General features: G+C 43.5%; 2 protein-coding genes across 2 annotated transcripts; one reads left to right on the top strand and one right to left on the bottom strand.

The window, feature by feature from the left end:
* Positions 1-166: 166 nt before the first annotated feature.
* ora5 (olfactory receptor class A related 5) lies at positions 167-1,291 on the top strand (the record flags this gene model as incomplete). The annotated part of the gene is made up of 1 exon (XM_080509895.1): positions 167-1,291. One exon carries the CDS (start codon positions 167-169, stop codon positions 1,289-1,291), a length of 1,125 nt encoding a protein of 374 aa, XP_080366021.1.
* Positions 1,292-2,753: 1,462 nt separating this feature from the next.
* On the bottom strand, positions 2,754-17,235 carry nup155 (nucleoporin 155). The gene is made up of 33 exons (XM_080510273.1): positions 16,720-17,235; positions 15,311-15,448; positions 15,085-15,181; positions 14,942-15,012; positions 14,616-14,708; positions 14,086-14,349; positions 13,919-13,992; positions 13,702-13,793; positions 13,489-13,586; positions 12,936-13,103; positions 12,754-12,854; positions 12,355-12,525; positions 12,133-12,243; positions 11,804-11,898; positions 11,623-11,708; positions 10,654-10,795; positions 10,471-10,537; positions 10,253-10,368; positions 9,841-9,944; positions 9,531-9,664; positions 8,774-8,965; positions 8,393-8,531; positions 8,181-8,316; positions 7,927-8,080; positions 7,734-7,838; positions 7,207-7,361; positions 6,973-7,102; positions 6,769-6,882; positions 6,558-6,678; positions 6,088-6,198; positions 5,626-5,762; positions 4,899-5,005; positions 2,754-4,191 (listed from the first exon to the last, which is right to left on the bottom strand). Exons 1-33 carry the CDS (start codon positions 16,859-16,861, stop codon positions 4,053-4,055), a joined length of 4,104 nt encoding a protein of 1,367 aa, XP_080366399.1. The 5' UTR covers positions 16,862-17,235; the 3' UTR covers positions 2,754-4,052.
* Between the last annotated feature and the right edge of the window lie 67 nt (positions 17,236-17,302).

Below are 17,302 nucleotides of genomic sequence, written 5' to 3'. Positions count from 1 at the left end.
TGGAGGCTCCATGAGGGAAAACGACATGGGAAGACGCAGTTTGAACTCTACGCTACGATTGGGTTGGACTTTATGTCCTTCTCTATAAATATGCAGATTGAAACCTTCCCTCCACATTACAAATTGGCCCTCAGACCGAGAACATTGCTGTGTCTGATCTGCAGGGATGGACGTGGAGGAGCTCATTGAATCCATCATCAGAGCGCTGATGTTCATAGCCGGAATCATAGGAAACAACTGGCTGGCCATTTGCTCGCTTCCCAAGCACAAATCCAGCATCCGCACCAATGAGGTACTCTTCATCAACCTGGCCGTCTCCAACCTCATCACCAACTACCTGGTGGACCTGCCGGACACCATGGCAGACTTCGCCGGCCGCTGGTTCCTGGGGGAAACCTTCTGCGGGGTGTTTCGGTTTTGTGCTGACCTCTCTGAGACCAGCAGCATCTTCACCACCTTCTTCATCAGCGCCTTCTGGTACCAGAAGTTGGTGGGCTCCCTGAAGCGCGGCGGAGCGCCGGTGCAGCTGGACAACCTGCGTCTGGTGAGCGGTCTGCTGGCCGGGAGCTGGACCATGGCCGCCATCTTCAGCATCCCGCACTTCTTCTTTGTCACGGTGGAGGGGGGCAACGAGAGCGAAGACGACTGCTTGGACGTCTTCCCCAACGCGGTAGCCAGGCAAGCCTATGACATAACGTATTTAAGCGTGGCGAATGCTTTCCCCCTCGCTGGGATCGTGTTTGCCAGTGTCCAGATTGTCATCACTCTGTTCCAAAACCAGCGACGCATCCGGAGCCACGGCTCCGATCCTAAAAAGAAGACGGTCAGAGAGGAAGACAAGACTGTCGAGAACAGTTGTGATGACAAGCCCGTTTCTGACCCAGGCACCTCAGACGATCTCAAAGTCTCCGTGTCGTTAACAAACATCTACACAGGCGTGTCTGCTTCCACAAGCGGAGGCCCTTCAAGTAAGACCGTCCAGGCGTCACCACTCAAGGACGCCGATGGCAAAAGTGGAGCTCGGCCAGATAAAGCGAAGCCCAACCAGACGCCACCGAAGCCCGGTTCCAACTCCGGCACTCAGGTGAGGGCCGCCAAGAGCGTGGTGGCCGTGGCCAGCGTGGTTCTGGTCTGCTGGATGACTCATCTGCTCTTGCGCATCACCAACAACATCCACACTTCATCCATCATTGTGGAGGTGGCCAGTTACATCGCTGCCTCCTACACCTGCATCATCCCCTATATCTTCCTGCACGGAGTCAAGAAACTTACATGCTCGTGTAAAAGATAACAAAAATTGCATTGATCTGCTCCCCTTGAACTTCATTAGTAGTTAAAGTGTTTTGTATATCATGTTCAGTGTGGTGTTCAGAGGAGCCTGAAATAGCTGCTCTTTGTCTCTCAGTTCCACTCGATTCGCATGCAGTTAAGATTCAGCCCTGTCCATTACTTGCGGTTTTAGCAATGTTACATAATTCTCAAAGCTTGACTGTTAGAAGTTAACCGAGTGTCAAAGATCTCCCACATACAGAATTTATTTTCATCTGGGGTTTTTTTTTTTTTTTGGCAACTCTGCATGTCTCAGCGTTTCTAGAAAACCTTTGTTAGATCACAAAGATCTTCACAGTCTCACTTCTCTCTCTGGCTGTAGGACTAAAGTCTAAATGTGTTTATTTGGAAACACCAGCCGAATCTTTTCAATGCTGTGCTGAGAGCTTATCGAAGGGCATCCTTGAGATCTTTATTATACTTGCTAATTTCCTTTTTGAGAAACAATGTGGTGCATGAGAAATGAGGATGATGGTGTGTTTATTTTTTCATTTATTTCACTGGTATGTCAAAAGATTTCGTTTGGGTTCTGAAATAAACAAGTCTATCACGCTAACAAATGGAAAACATATGATCGAAGAGCAGGTCAATCTATTACCAAGGTCAGCGCTATATAAGTGAAGTCCATTTGCCATTTACTATGTTATCCATGTGTCCATGTGTCTTTAGGGAAGACATTGAACCCCATTTTAATGACACCTTTCGAATTCCAAGGCTTTGAATTTCTCTGTTACAGTTAAACGCTATATATGGGTAATTAGTGGAAAAACAGCCCACATTCTAAAACATAGACACTTTGAATGGGAACTATTCGAATTTCAGGCCAGATCACTGTTGGCCAAAGTTTACATGGATTAGGATGTTCTTTCTGTCAAATGGTGGGAGCCTGATTATAACACATAGTTCGGGGGCAGTTAAAGGTTAGAGAAACAAGTTCACAGGTTCCTGCCGCTTCTGTCCTCTACTCAGTACACCCTCCAGCTTGCATTGCAGGACTAAAAAAGGCTGGGGCAAGTTGGAAAACTTGAACTTTGGTTAAATAAACCAGTAGCACATTATAAAACTTCCTGAAATGGCAACATGACTGTCTAATAACATTAAAATACTGCATATTGTACCTTTAATGGCTAGTGTCACATTCTTGCCTTCTTACAAACTAGAATCTGCATATTGCAGGTTTGGTTGTTTTTTGGTGATTGCCTGTTCAAATCTGGGTCAGAAATAATGTTTATATATATATATATATTTTCAAACATTTACTTTGTCACAAACAAATAACCCTTTATTCATATTACATTGTTTTAATCAACATATTAAAACAAGTATGAAACTATGAAAAGTACAATTTCAAACTTTAAAGTTGTTAAATGACCTCCACAAATCAGGAAAAATTACAATTCGAGGACATTTTTATTAACCTCCGTTTCAAAATGAAAGATCCAAAGATGTGCACACTGGTGCATCAACAGCATTTATGTTGAATATGAAAAAGCTTCAGGCTAAATATTTGAAATGTTCAGATGAAACCATGATGATGTGGAAAAGATCCTTTTGATTTGATTGCATAATCAGCCATCAATTCACCTGGTGAACATTACGTAGTTAACGTTATTCGAAATTATGCAAATACAGTGAATTACTGCTTCACTGACAAGAAAGATTCCCACATAGAGTCAAAACGATGTTATTTTCCACGAGGCTAAAAAATTAAGCATAATTGTGTGTGAGAGCACACGGGTAATTGGAGGCCTTTGGCGATTAGCGCCTTGTTGATGATGCCGGTAAGAAACCCTGAGTGCTGCTTTAATTTAAAGATAATTACATAAACAGTGCCACATATTCAAGTCACAGCAAATTAACGCTCCGTTCTCCTGATAATTAATCCCAACATCTCACACAAACCAGAGAACACCAGCGTGGCCGTTTCATGCAACTCATTCCTCCATAGTGTTTTTTTTTTTTTCTTTTAACATCCTCATCACGCAACCAAATTATTATTGGAAAGTTTTATTTAATCAAAAAGTGTTTTTATAGGAGTTGTTTTCCTCTTCATGCAGATCTCAATTCTCAGTGCATCCTAACTTCAATGAAACATTCAAAAAGCAGTCGCACAAACACAAAAAAGATTTACTGGAAATAACATGAAGATAATATGGTTGTTGTTTTTTGTTGTAAAGTTTGTGGATGACCTTTGGCAGAGGAGACAACATAATGGCAAAGTTATGTACATAATTACAACATGTCTGAAGTAGAGCGATTACAGTGTGTGATGAAAAGCCCTGTCGCAGATCTATTATTCGTGTTCATTAGAAAATATCACAAATTAAGTCCATTTTCAAGATATTCAAACAAACTAGTAAAATTCAGATTTTTTTTTTTTGGAAATACTTTTCTCAAGTTTTGGGATTTTGCACAAATTACAAAACCACAGTGTCTTTCCTTCTAAAAAAAAAACCCAAACAAACCCCAAAACACAAAAGGTTGAAACTAACAAAACAGTATCAAATAAGTTATAAAACCTGCGCCTCCAGTTTATCTCACTTTAATCATCCAACTTTCAACAACAAGCCCTGTGGGAGCAGCAACACAGGCTGGAGGCGATGAAGAGAACATTGTGGAGCTGTGCTGGCTGATAATCGCACTTTGTGTCTGTCGGCTGGTTCGCTGGAGGCCGGCGTCTGCGGCGGCGAGCCGCGGTCCGCCCTCGCTCCTCGCCGGGAGCGTCAATGGAGCTTCTCCAACTTCGCCTGCAGAGACTTGAAGTTCCCGATGGTGTGCTGCAGGGCCGAGTTCGGGCTCAGAGACTGCAGCTCCACCAGGTATCCGCAGATGTTGTCGAGACACACGTTGGTGAATCGGCGCCTGAAATGGACAGCGAGGAATCAGCTAACCCCTTAATTTCCATCCCGTCACAAACTATAAAAAAATCCTTGGGTTCGAGCTATAAGAGGGTTAGAATAAGTCAGAAACAGGTATTAATGAGAGCAGGCCTTACACTGCACCTACTGGGTTTCATATTATATTATTTTAATCTTTTGTGAGTCATCACAAAGATAAGCCTCGTCTGAATTTTCTCGGAGTATCAAAGTTTTACTGGAGCGCCCCTTCCGTCCAGACTGTGTGTGTGTGAAGCGGCGGCAGGGCGCGAGACAACAAATAAAAGACAAACTAAAACATACAGATGCTTTTTACCGCCCGCAGGAACCACAAAGTTAAAGCCACACAGCTCATCCAAACATGAGCAGAAAGCTGGAGTATGCATTGTAAAATTTCATGTTCGGTTCTTCGGTTTGACTGCCCGCTGATTGCCGAAATACAAAAGTGATGGGCAGATATCGCACGTTGCCTAGAAACAGCCAAAATGTGGCACAGTGAAGAAAACAAGCTGCAGTGAGCAGGAGCAGATTCTAAACCACTGCAGATTGCAGGTGCCTTAATTCCCTCTTTTGTAGTTCTTCTGCAAAACTGAACATATCATCACGTCATCCATTTTTATGAAGGATGCTTGTCACCGCTGACAGGAAGCTGAATCTTACAGAAGCACGTTTCGAGTGTAGATACTTGTTTACCTGTCGTACGTCGGTACTCTGCTGGGGTCGTCCACATATCCAGAGAGAAGCACGTGGATACACTCCACTAGGTGCAGAGGTTTCTTCAGGCGCTGCCAGCAGGGATCCTGCAGGAATAAAACAAAAGGTGTAAATGTCACTTGCCTTTATGCTCCCGTACATTTATTGCATTGGATTCAGTGCCCGGCGATAAATTCACCCAGACGCCGCACCGCAAAACGTTATGGGCCGAATGACGGGGAAGAAAAGCGTGGCGATGACAGAGGAGGCAGCACTGACGTTGATATTAAAAGATATTCTTATATCCAAACCACTTTCAATGATATAAGTTAATGAAGTCATTTTTTAAATGACCAAGTCATTACAACTCCTTTTCTTTTGCTATGAAGCAATAAAAGACCTCCGGTTTGATTTACTGGGATGTTATGAAGCAACATATCTGAGATGTGTTTACTTTGCCGCTTTTAGTTTCTCTGTTCCCAGAGTGTTGTTCAAAATTCCACAATGAGTGAAACATGACTTTTTATTTGGCCCTGCAGCTATTGTTTTGATATTATTTGTAGTTTGAAACTTCAAACTATAAGCTTGTAATTATTTATTTGATTTAACCCACAGTTAACTTTAAATGCACCTCCCAATATTATTGTCTGATGTTTTAAATTGACTTTCTTTGTGCCTGAGTGGGTCAAAGTAATCGGATGACATTATGGAAAAGTCCAGTGTGTACCCTCGTTTTGAAGAGCTGGTCGTAGACCTCCAATAGACGAGGCAGCTGAACTCCGATCTCCTGCATGGTGCACGTCACAAATCCCACGTCCCAGTTGAGTCGACAGACCTCCTGCTCCAGAAACTTCACCAGGAACTCTGCAGGCGCACAACACACTGGCCTGTAACGCTGCACACTCAGCATCTCGCCTACTACTGGGGATAAAGCCATTATGTGCATACGTGCAGGCAGTGGTGTGTTTCAAATCAAACAATGTTTCCACAAGTCAAGTTTGAACCTGCTGTTTTGTAAATGTAGGACAATTACGCAGTCACCTCGAGCACCAATGTGACCCTACAGACCTGCACCGCAGAGACTCGCTGGCAGGAGTGATGCAAACGGGAAGCCTAATTAGATTAGCGCTCACAAAACTGAACACCGGGCTGGAATATTCGAACCACGCTGAAAATGAAGGGAGCGTACCCAGAGGGAAATATCTTGGTGTTCCAGCGTAAATCTTCCCCAGTGACACGAGCTTCAGATTGAGAGACATCATCCTGTCCGCTGGACTCATGGCCACAGTGTCTCCCAGCTCTGGAAGGCGGAAGATTGTTTTAGTTCCATGTGACGGTAAGACAATCGACATTTCGCCCTGATGCTGTCACCAGGCGTACTACTAAAAAAAATCATGAAACATTCTAAATGCTCTAGAGAAAAGAGAAATAGTGCTTCATGCATATGATCATTATGGCGGCTCCTGGAACTTGACTGTAACATGAAGTCAAAAACACATGGCAACATTGAATAACTGATAGATAGAAGTTATGTTAGAGGATGCAGAAGCACTCACTCATCAAGCACTTTGACAATTCTACACAGAGAAAATAGATCTGGGTGAAAAAGGGTTAATAAAGCAGAGGAACGGTTTAAATACATTTTTTTTTTTTACTCGCCTTTCTCTAAGATCTCCTGCCACAGCATGTGCACCAGTATTGGGTCAGAGTGTCCCGCACAGTGGATTATGGCCAGCTTGCACTCGGACAATTTGAAATGGTCAGCAAACTCTCCGTAGAGCTGGAGAACAAACCAAACAGACGTTTTCAAGAGTTTAAAACGAGTCATTCTGCTCATGAAGCCCGCTGGTTACATTAATGTCTGGTTTACCTTTGTGATGTCCATGAGCTCGGAGTCCAACTGAGAAATGACATTTTTCACTGAGGGATGATGGGAGTACTGCCGGATCAGGGTTTCCTGAATCTGCACTTGGATGCGTACAAGCTAATATGACAGAAGACAAAAAGGGAACTTAAGTGCTTGTAGGATTTCAAGACGAGACTTCCTTGCAGTGTTCGCCGCAGCGTCGCGTACCTCCATCTTCTCCTCCAGCTCGTGAAGGAACTCCCCGTCGGAAGCCTGGGCGGAGATGCAGGAGGAGCTCTTAGCAGACAGGATCGCTCTCGCGATGTACTCCAAACGCTGCTTCAGGGAGATCTCCGTGCTGGAAATAAAGCAAGCCACTGGGAGTCACTTTTGTGTACAGAAATTTTTTTTTATAATTTTACTGGGATGAGTTCATTTGTTCTTCTGTTAATGTTGCCAAACCTGTGCTTGTCGGCGAGGCGCGCTAGAACTTGAGCCGCTTTGCCAAAGTTACGGTTCTTCTCATAGTAACGCCACAGCAGGTCCATGTTATGAACTTTACTCTGGTCCTGCTTGATCATATGCATCAGATGCTCCTCCAAGTACGGAGAATTCACCTGGACAGAAAAAACAAAAACAAATGAAATGTGGTTACTGTGATTATGCAGGTGAATCATTAAATATATGAATCTCTTGAAATATCACAATCATGCAGCCTTCAGGTAAAAAGCATCACTATGAACAATTATTGGGCTCAGGAAAGAATATTGTTTTCTTCATGGGGGAGGGGATTTTAAGAAAATCTATTTTAAAATGTTATTTTTGATTTGTGCACTATAATGATCAAAACACAAATAGGTTAGTGTTAAAACACTTCAAAACATATGCAACTCCCAAGCAACATGAGCAACGTACTTAAATTACATTGACTAAATACTGCAATCTCGCGTTCTGTAAAATTGACAGTTACATAAGTGCCGCTACCATACCTCCAGCAGCTTGTCCGTCAGGTCAGCCTGGATCAGCCAGTTGTACAGAGCGATGTGAAACAGCTCGTCCTGGGACCTCTGAGCCAGACCGAGCATCTGCTCACACTGCACGGGAACAGTCTCTTTACAGATGCTGCCAACATCGATTGACGTGGAAACACAAGAGCACCCCATTTTTTTTTTTTTAACTCACGTGGGCTGTCGCCTCTTCGTTGCTGAGCATGTTGGGGTCGGATGTCATAACTGGCGGTCCGGGCTGCTTCGGAACGCTGGGCGACTGAGGGGCAGCTTTACTCTGGTTCACGAGCTCCTGCATGGTGTCGGTGATGCACTTGTAACATGAAAGTCTGAGTGGGGGGGGGAAATAAAAAGGATGAGAATACGACTGACAGCAACCATCGCTCATGTAAACTGGAACTCGGTGGATTACTCGTTTCCTGCGTTTACCTTTCCTGGAAGGCCTGCTGCCCCACCCGGTCCTCCTCGGGCTCCCCGTTCTTGTAGAAGTGAGGCCCAAGTCTCTGCGGATCCTTCTTGTCGGCGGCTGTGAGGCACAACTCCAGGACTCCCTCGTAGAAACGCACTGAGATGTGAGACTGTGTTAAGATTCACGTCCAACAATGACAACAGTGCCGGTGACTCGCATGTCATTCTCCTACCCTGCCTGTACTGGGAGCAGACGAGCGGCAGGTCTGTGTGCTGGCTGATCTGCTGGTAGAGCCGCAAAGACTCTCGCAGCATTCTCTCTTTATCCATTTTATTCTGGATCTGCTTCGAGCACTGCAGCAACTCATTAGCCTGAGTGGAGGGAGCACAAGCAAATTCAGTAAGGGGACGCATAAATCAGTGCGGCCGAATCAATAAGCTTTTAGTTACAAGAATTTGGTGCCCCAAAAATTCTCTCGAAGATTAAAAGAAAAGTGGAAATGGACACAAAGACATCAATTAAATAAGAATGCGAAACGCCTTAGGGCGGGATACATTTAACGGCACATAAAAGTGATTTGATGGTGAAAATTCAGCCGTGTTGGGGTACAGACCTTGGAACAAACGTTGTCGTCGCTGCTGTACAGCAAGGGGCAGATGTCCCTCAGGTGATTGCTGACGGCATCCACAGAGGCATTATCTTTGATGTAGACGTTAATCAGTCCTGTGATAAGTGCTCCAGACAGCTCCTTCCCTCGGATCACTACATCCTTAAAACTCACTCCCTTCATCTGCTCCTGGAACTCCTGCAAGCAGCAGAAAGGGACAAGTGAGCCACAAGTACTCTGAAAACGACAAGGAGTGCAGCAGCTGGGCACACTTGCATTCATTTAGAAAGTATTCACTTTTTTTCAAATTTTGTCATGTTATTCCAAATTGGATTTCATCCATTTTTTCCCCCTTAATATTCTTCAAACAATACCCCAGAATGATAATGTTAAGATGCCTGCAATTTTATTTAACAACAACAACAAAAATCACATTCTCAGCCTAATTATTACTTGAAAAAGTTGACGTATTTCCAGAAGCTCTAGAAATATGATCCCATTGAATCCAAACATTACTCCTACAGATCCCTTCCATGATTAATTTCACAGTTTCTGTTGGTATGTTGTCGTTTGGATGCGTGTTAAAGAGATTGTTTAAACTTGGCAACAACAGACACACGCCATCGAATTGCTGTTAGATGTGAAGAAGATCAGTTTAACAAGATCAGACCAGCTGGTGCACTCCTCCCATGGTTTTTGGTGTAGTGTGGAGATGTACGAGCATCTGTTTGCCATGCAGGTGCATTTTGTGCACAACATGTACCTTTGGCAGCTCGGACATAATGAGGCTGAACTGATGATCACAGAGAAGCTTCCAGAGGGCCAGAGTCTGACAGGACCGATGCACCAGCTGCTGGATCCCCTGCAGGGACACTTTCTCATACAACTGAGCCTTGGCTGGAGACGGAGAGGGAAAACAAATCCGAATTAGAGAATGTTAAAGCATAAATAACATGTCAATTTGTTGTCACTGTTGTCTTTTGTGCTGTGTGCACAGACAGTTTCATGTTTACACTGACTTGTGTTCAGCCACTTGAGGGGGGGGGGAGTGAATATTTGCTCTCATAACTCACTGTGATTTTTTCTCTGGAGCTCCTGCTGAATCTGCTGAGAGTTGGCTCCATCAGGACGCATAAATCCCAGAAGTCTTTGCTGTAGGTTGGCAGGGGAGCTGAAGCTGACGGGGAGCACAACAGACGTTATATGCTTTGGAGACTAATGTAGAATTTGGAAGATTTGGGTCCTGTTTTTACAGATTTTGCTTTCAAGCGGGAAGTGCTCAGAGAGAAAGTTAAAGTCCTATGAAAGAATAAAGCGCTTCAAGTATCATAATAATAAAAATGCATTAATAGTATTAATCTGGTCATAGTAATCATTGCCGATACCCACATGTACCTCTTTAGTACTATTTTTTCAGTGAAACCAGCACGATGTGTCAACACATCAGAAATTTAATGCAAAGAGTAAATAAGATTAAGCTCTCACCTTGCAGCGCCGAGAGAGGAGGGACTAAACTGGGAGTTTTTATCGAGAAACTCCTGCAAGCCGCAGAGCTCAAGACGAACCGCCTCCACATCACACGCAGCAACGCTGCTTTCCAACTGCGGGAAGAATAGATTACAACCTGTGCTCAGCATTTCTCACCCCAAACACTCAGCTTAGCAAGTGAGTGAAAATAATCCTGCAGCAGTAATGACACTTACAATACTGACAGTCTGATTCCCTTTACTAATTGTTTTTTCAACAGCAAGCGTCCCGTCCCAAATATTTCTGTGAATTACAATGAAAAAGAGACAGTTCAGTTATTCAAGGTCATCTCCATCATCTATCAGCATCCAGAGCTCCGACCCGGGAAAAAGTCAAACAATGGCGGGAGTTATACTTACCCAAGAATTCGAGCAAAGTAAATGCAGATGCCATTGTGTTTGCCAGAGAAAATCACCTCTGGGCCAGCAGACATGGGTGTGATGGGCGTGGACCCAGAATGCATTGGTGTAAAGGGTGTGGCCAGTGCTGGGGGTATAATCCCTGAATGAGAAAATTACAAGAATACATTTTACAGGATAAAAGAATAAATGCTGATGTCCTTAATTTTTTTTTGTTTATTTTTAAGTTAATCTCAAAACAACTGCTACAAAACAGAGATTTCAGCTATTCATATCAGTGTGAAAGGTCATGGTGAAACATGGAAGACTTACACTTTATACAGTGGTCGGCAGCACTAAATCACTGCTCTGAATCAAGTTTGTAAATTTGTTTGATTTCGTATTACCAGGATATGAAAAAGTGTATATTTCACTGAGCAAAACCATAATGAAGCAGCCATGTTATATACTGGTGTGACTCACACCACCATCCTGTGGTAGGCAGTGGAATTACAAGTGTATAATTTATTTGAAAAAAACCATTTGTCTTTGTGTCTTTGAAAGGTCACTGTTTATGTCTTAACATAATTTTCAATTCTTTCAGCTAAAAATATGAGAAATTGTATCTTCAGTCAGTTTGGTATAAAGTTATAAGATGGATTATTTTCATAATAAATGAAGTGAATGTTGAGGTAAAGTTTCTCAGGTGAAACTCTTCAACATCAATACAACACATTTTTCAGCCAATTTGTCAACTTACAATACAAACATTTGTGTATATAACGATGTTATTAAATGACATTTATCTATGTTTTGGGGGATTTCCATTGGGGCTGTCATTATGCTTTCATAAACTGTCTTATAAGTTAATTTGACTGACAAATAAAATATTGCTGCAACCACTGCCGTTAAGACTTTAATACCGTCACACAAGGTGAATATGTCAGGTCTGATCTTGAAAACATCTCACAAAGCAAACCGCTTGTTCACCTGGTGCTGGAGAGCTCATCATGGGTCCAACTGTGCTGGGAGCTGCCATGGCAGCAGGGAATCTCATCTGAGCCTCTCCTCCATATCTGATCACAACCGAATCACAAACAAGACCAACTTTAGGTTGAGGTACGTGTGGAAAAACACAAAATATGTGCAAGTATGAGCAGTGTTATTGGACCTGAAGAAGGCTCTGGTGGCCCACTGTGAAACCTCTCGGTCGGTGGCAGCACCGGAACAAGCCAGGATCAATGCTGTGGAACAGGCCTGCTCCTCCTGTAAAGACACAGAGGAGAGTCATATTTTAAATATATGCGGTGTGTAATAAAAATGTCAAATTCAATCCTGCGTGAAAGTCTTGATGCGTCACGCAGGCTGCAACACGCGGCTTGTGACACGAGCCTCGACACGAGCCTCAACCCGAGCGTGTGTGTCACTCACAGGTTTGATGCCACACGCCACTATAACAGGATTATAAAGTGTTGCACAGCGACTGTCACACCGTCGTACCCTGTGCAGCTTGAAGAAGCGTTCAATCTCTTCGCTCTCTCCTCCAGCACAGCTCACCAGGAGGTGACGGAGCTGATCCACTGGGCGCAGCTTTTGGAAAATGTGACTCCCCTGTAGGGAAGCAGAGTCCACACTTAAGAAAATTAGCAGACTCTTTTGTTGCACTTTAACAAGATTAAACTCTGTGTGTGCGACATAATGAGCGATGACAACAGTTTCAACCTTGGCAGAGAGGAGGACGAACTTCTGTGGAGGGATATTGTGCTGCTGGACCACCACTGGGGAATCAGTGATGGGGATTTGTTCCTTGTTCAGGGGAGTGAAAATCTTGGCCGGCTTCTCTTCATTAATGGCACAAAGAGCCCAAGAGTGTCCGTCTATATTAGACATCATCTACAACATAAGACACAGAAAGGAGAGGGATAATGTTGTTTCAGTTCCAGACACTTTATTTAGGGTATTTAGGTAGATATGCAAACAAAATCAAGGCAACAGTTGATAGTGATGTTCTATAATGTATACTGATATTAATAGAAGAAAATGGTTCGGAAATATGTTTTAAGGGGCAAAATGCCAACATGTTTGAGTATCACATGTAACTTCTGAACAAAAAGGTCAAACCTGTGTTTCCATCAAGGGCTTCTTGAAGGGAAAGGAGTCGTGATTAATGCACCACAGAATGTCGTTGTCTTCTGTCTCAGAAGCGGCCATGAGCAGAATACCTGTGACAAACAAAGTGTGTTATAGAGGAACGATAGTGAGCTGAAAATAAACTGAAGACTGATTGGGATTCGGTGCGTTACCTTTGCTGTGCAGCGCTTTGTGGACCTTTGAAGGTTTCTGCAGAGTCGAGGAGGCAGAGAAGCCCGGTGGCAGACGGACATGAACCAAAGCTAACAAGCTCGGCCGGACCACAACCTGCTTCTGGTGCGGAAGTGCAAAAGGTGTGGTGCTGAAGTAGAGACGTACACCTGGAGAGACGGGTCATATTATTACGATAATGTAAAGCATTTCCAGAGACAATAAATGTTACCTTTAGTCCATTACCCTATTTAAAATTGTGACACACTAAACATACAAACTAAAACATAAACTGTTATTAAAATCAAACAGGGATATTTTCTTCAGATCAATTCAAATCGGTGTTTCCGAATTATCGGATGTTTTCATGTTTAAAAATTGTTCAGATGTCTCAAAGACTTCCTAAAAAAAATCATGTGACCAACCAGTACAGAGGACTGAATTATTCACACATGTAATCAAATAACTCACAAAATTACATCACCATCACTGTGTAATTTCTGATTTAAATATGTGAAATTCATTCAGGGCTTTACAAAGTCATGCAATGTTTACCTGCGTGTGTGACGGCTAGCAGGTGGCAGTCAGAAGACTCCGATCTATCAATCACCGAGATCTGGACGATCGGTTTGAACACCGAGCGATCTATAGTCCTGAAACACAACAGAATTTCAAATATTAATAGGATGTTTTTACATATGAAGCTTCGCCATCCACGGGAAAAAACCCCCTCAAAAAATCAGTGGAGTTTATCATACTCGGACATACCTGGCGATGTTTCCAGCAGCTGCCACTATGGAGCTCTGAGACATTGTTGCCACACGACTCATGCCTTGACCATCAGCACCCAGATCATACACCTGGAACATTAAATCGTTTCACATTAGAATGATTGCAAAAAATTTTTAAATAATGATTTAAAAAAAATATATAGATATATTTTCTTGGTGATAAAAAAAATGATAACCACTACAAGATACCTTACCTGCAGGACACCTTTCTCAGAGCGTGTGAAGAGTGTGTTTCTGGAGTTATCGACTGCAATCTGCACAATGGGGTCTATGGACACAAAGGATGGCGCGATGTAGAAGTCAATATACAAGCAGCTGAAGCACGTTTAACACCACATAGATGAGAGCAATCTCTCCTCACCGTCTTCAGAGAAGGAGAACTGAAGCACCGAGGGAACGAGGAAGGACAGAGAGCTTTTGGAGTGGTTGATTTTTCTGCAGCGTTGACTCAGCCAGCCTGCCTCGGCCTGGTAAGCGATCTCATAGAGGCAGCCGTCCTTTCCTGCCATAAAGATGCGCCCCAGGTCGGTGGAGGTGATGGACTGGATGTAGGTGTTGTCGGTGGGGATCGAGAACAAGGGGTCTGGGAGGAGCTGCATCCCACCAGACATGCTGTCGTTCAGACCTATCGACAGAAGAAACACACAACGATAAACCTAAATATTTTACAACCCAACACCAACGCATAAACACAAGTGAAAATGTTTTGACTCTCTCATATTGTAAGTCCTGTTCAGGTTTAATGCAGCAACAGTTATTTAAAAATAATGCAGTATGACTATTATTTTGTGACAACATTTCCCAGTAGACTAAGGATTGGGGAGGGGGGAAAAAAAAAATCTACAAAATTGCTTCTAAAACCACTGAAACATGTTGTGGAGACTGACTCACCAGCTTGACTGTTGGGGAAACTGAGCCCGAGGATCACGACGTCCACAGACGTGGCGAGGACTAAGAGGTAGTGAATGTGTGGCTGCAGAATCCCTGAAGAGCAAAACAGAACTTAAAAGTCTTAATCAAGAAAAACAAAAGGCTGCGTTCATAGTGCAGGTCAATTCCAATTTTTTGCTGGTATCTGATTTTTGTGTGATCAATCACATTACCTGACATGAGGATTAAAGAGCACGGCTTTTAATATTTTAGCAGAGCCGCCTCCACCAGCAATTATCCATTTTATTAATTGTCAGTCACACTTCACGTGAACGTATCAGACATACCCGGTTTGGGTTTCACGAGGCCCACTGCCAGAATTGTTTCAATCAGGCCATCGAAGTAAGCTACATCCCCTCTGCAAGGAAAACATACCGTAAGAAAGAAAATGCTGGATCGATTGTGCATCTCAGATTGTGAAGATACGCACCCATCTTCGTAATTAAACATGAAGATGTCGTTGTCGATTGTAAGCCACGCTCGAGAGATCTCTGGAAAAACTCCCATCATGCAGTTAAACTGCATATCTATGGAGTGGTTAAGAAGAAACAAACATTTCTTTTGGAAACAAGAGCAATGGACAACGCATTTCTGTCAGACGTCCAGTGGAACTTTCTGGATTCATCTGAAAGTATTAAAATAGTTCATAAGGATACGGCTGAACTGCTCCACCAGCTCAGGTGGCAGAGGGACTCGGCGCACCGCGCTGAGCTCTGGAAGATTTGGCACGCTCAGCAAACCGGGTCCCTGGAGGGGGTAGTCCATGTCAGATACTCCGGAGAGGGACGGCATGTCTGTCATGACAATAAAGGACAAGTCAAATCAGCACTCTGCAACTTTGACTGTGGTGAAGGCCACAGGACAGGTATTGTTAGTATCACAGGGACATACTGGGACAGTTCTATTCAGCATTTGTTCACAGTGACTCACGAAGCTACGTGATAACAAAAAAAACCCTAAAAAACAATCATATTCCAATGAGGTCACTGTCAAACAAACAGATTTATAAGCTCCTCAAGAAACCTCAACCTCTGATATTTATGTTTCAGTATCAAGTTTGACTGCAATTGATGGGCCAATTTGTGTTGGGTTAATATTTTTTTTGTAGCAGCACGAAACCTTATGATAATTACACGTTTATGATAAAAACTGCCTTTACAGGACTATAACTTTTACTGCACTTTTGAAAGCCACAAAAACTGGGCTAAAAAGCATTGCTTTAGACAAAGACACTGATATTTAAATACTGGAAGCTGTGGTTTAAACAATCAGTACTTAAAATATAGGCATTATATTGCAGGTTGAAATGAGGGCCTACAATAGAAAACAACAATTCCAAATGACACGACCATTAAAAACAAATAGACTTGTTTCCCGTTTTGTTAAAATTTCACAAATAAGGGAATAGCTTCCTAAATCATCTACAAGGCCATGAATGTTTACCCTTTATTCGGCCACCTGTTTCTAAGACTTGCTCATAACACTGTCGCTGTTGAACTGGAACATTGTCATGTATTCATGGTTGAACAAAAACACCTTCTTTTGGACAATATCACAAAGGCTTTCTCACAGAAAAGAATGACATGCTTTCTAGGAGGGAGCATCTTCCCATGCAATAGTTTCAGACTCTTGGTCTCTTGTTGACAATTGATGGAAGGAGGGATCATGAGATCAGCCACAGGTTCGGACAGGCTGTTGTGGTGAAGCGGGAACTGAGCTGTAAAGCAAAGCTCTCCGTTTCTCCGCCAGTCGACATCCCCACTCTCACCTACACTCATGAACTTTGGTTACGGGTTCGAATCCCAAAGCAGACAGGTCACCACTGTCAGTCCCTGAGCAAGACCCTTGACTCCTTGATGTGTTGATGAGAATTTATGAGGGTTTGTTGGGTGTCCTCAGCCTGTGTCAAGGTAATGTTGATGCGAGGGGAGCAAATAAACAAGACCTTTCAGACTATCAAAATAAATACTTCATAGAATTTCCCCAAAGCACGAGAAACCGAAGAAGATAACTCGCCCCGTCACATGTAGATAGACATTAGTAGGTTTCCCTCCCAGTGACTCACTGTGTGCGGGGACACTGAGGAGCTCCGATAGGTCCGGGAAGCAGCGGTCGTCCTGCAGGTGCCTGTCGATCAGCCTGGAGGAGTTCTCCAGGGCTTCAGCCAGGGCGGCGGTTGGACTGCTCGGTCCAGCGGCGGACGGCATGGCTGGGCGACCACCGCTCACTTAGATCTCCACGGCACACGGTTCAAACACTAATAAACGCTGGGAAATGAGCGCCACCTAAGTATTGCGTGAGGATACGAAGACGTACTTGGAGATCACTGAACTTCAGTATTTCTGAAGAATCACTTTCTGCTAATGTGATGCCGGTCGACTGTTATTTAGCTTGCGAGCTAAGTGCTAGCTTCAGTCAAGACAGTTTTAAAGCGAGTTTATTTGTTTACCAGGTTAGAAAGGTTCCGCGTGATGCCGAAGAACTCCTCTCTTAGGTTGCGGTGAGTGTCTCGGCAGCTAAATTTAAATAAATGCACTTAACAGATACAAACAGCTCGCAGCCCGCCAACCTCATGCACTGGAAACAGAGACCGCCATTAACGTCTTCTTCAAGTACGGATTTCTTGGCAGAATAGCTCGAGTGCAGCG

The sequence above is a fragment of the Blennius ocellaris genome (assembly GCF_963422515.1).
Source record: "Blennius ocellaris genome assembly, chromosome: 15".
Classification (NCBI taxonomy): domain Eukaryota; kingdom Metazoa; phylum Chordata; class Actinopteri; order Blenniiformes; family Blenniidae; genus Blennius; species Blennius ocellaris.
This window is presented reverse-complemented; position numbering and strand designations above follow the sequence as displayed.

Bases quoted from the DNA above. Each gene is read 5' to 3' on its own strand.
- nup155 (XM_080510273.1), bottom strand. From the start codon at position 16,861: ATGCCGTCCGCCGCTGGACCGAGCAGTCCAACCGCCGCCCTGGCTGAA. The intron at 8,317-8,392 runs GTAGGAGAATGA...CTCACATCTCAG, and splicing joins CTGCTCCCAGTACAGGCAGG to TGCGTTTCTACGAGGGAGTC. The intron at 7,839-7,926 runs GTGAGTTAAAAA...GTTCCCGTGCAG, and splicing joins ACGAAGAGGCGACAGCCCAC to TGTGAGCAGATGCTCGGTCT.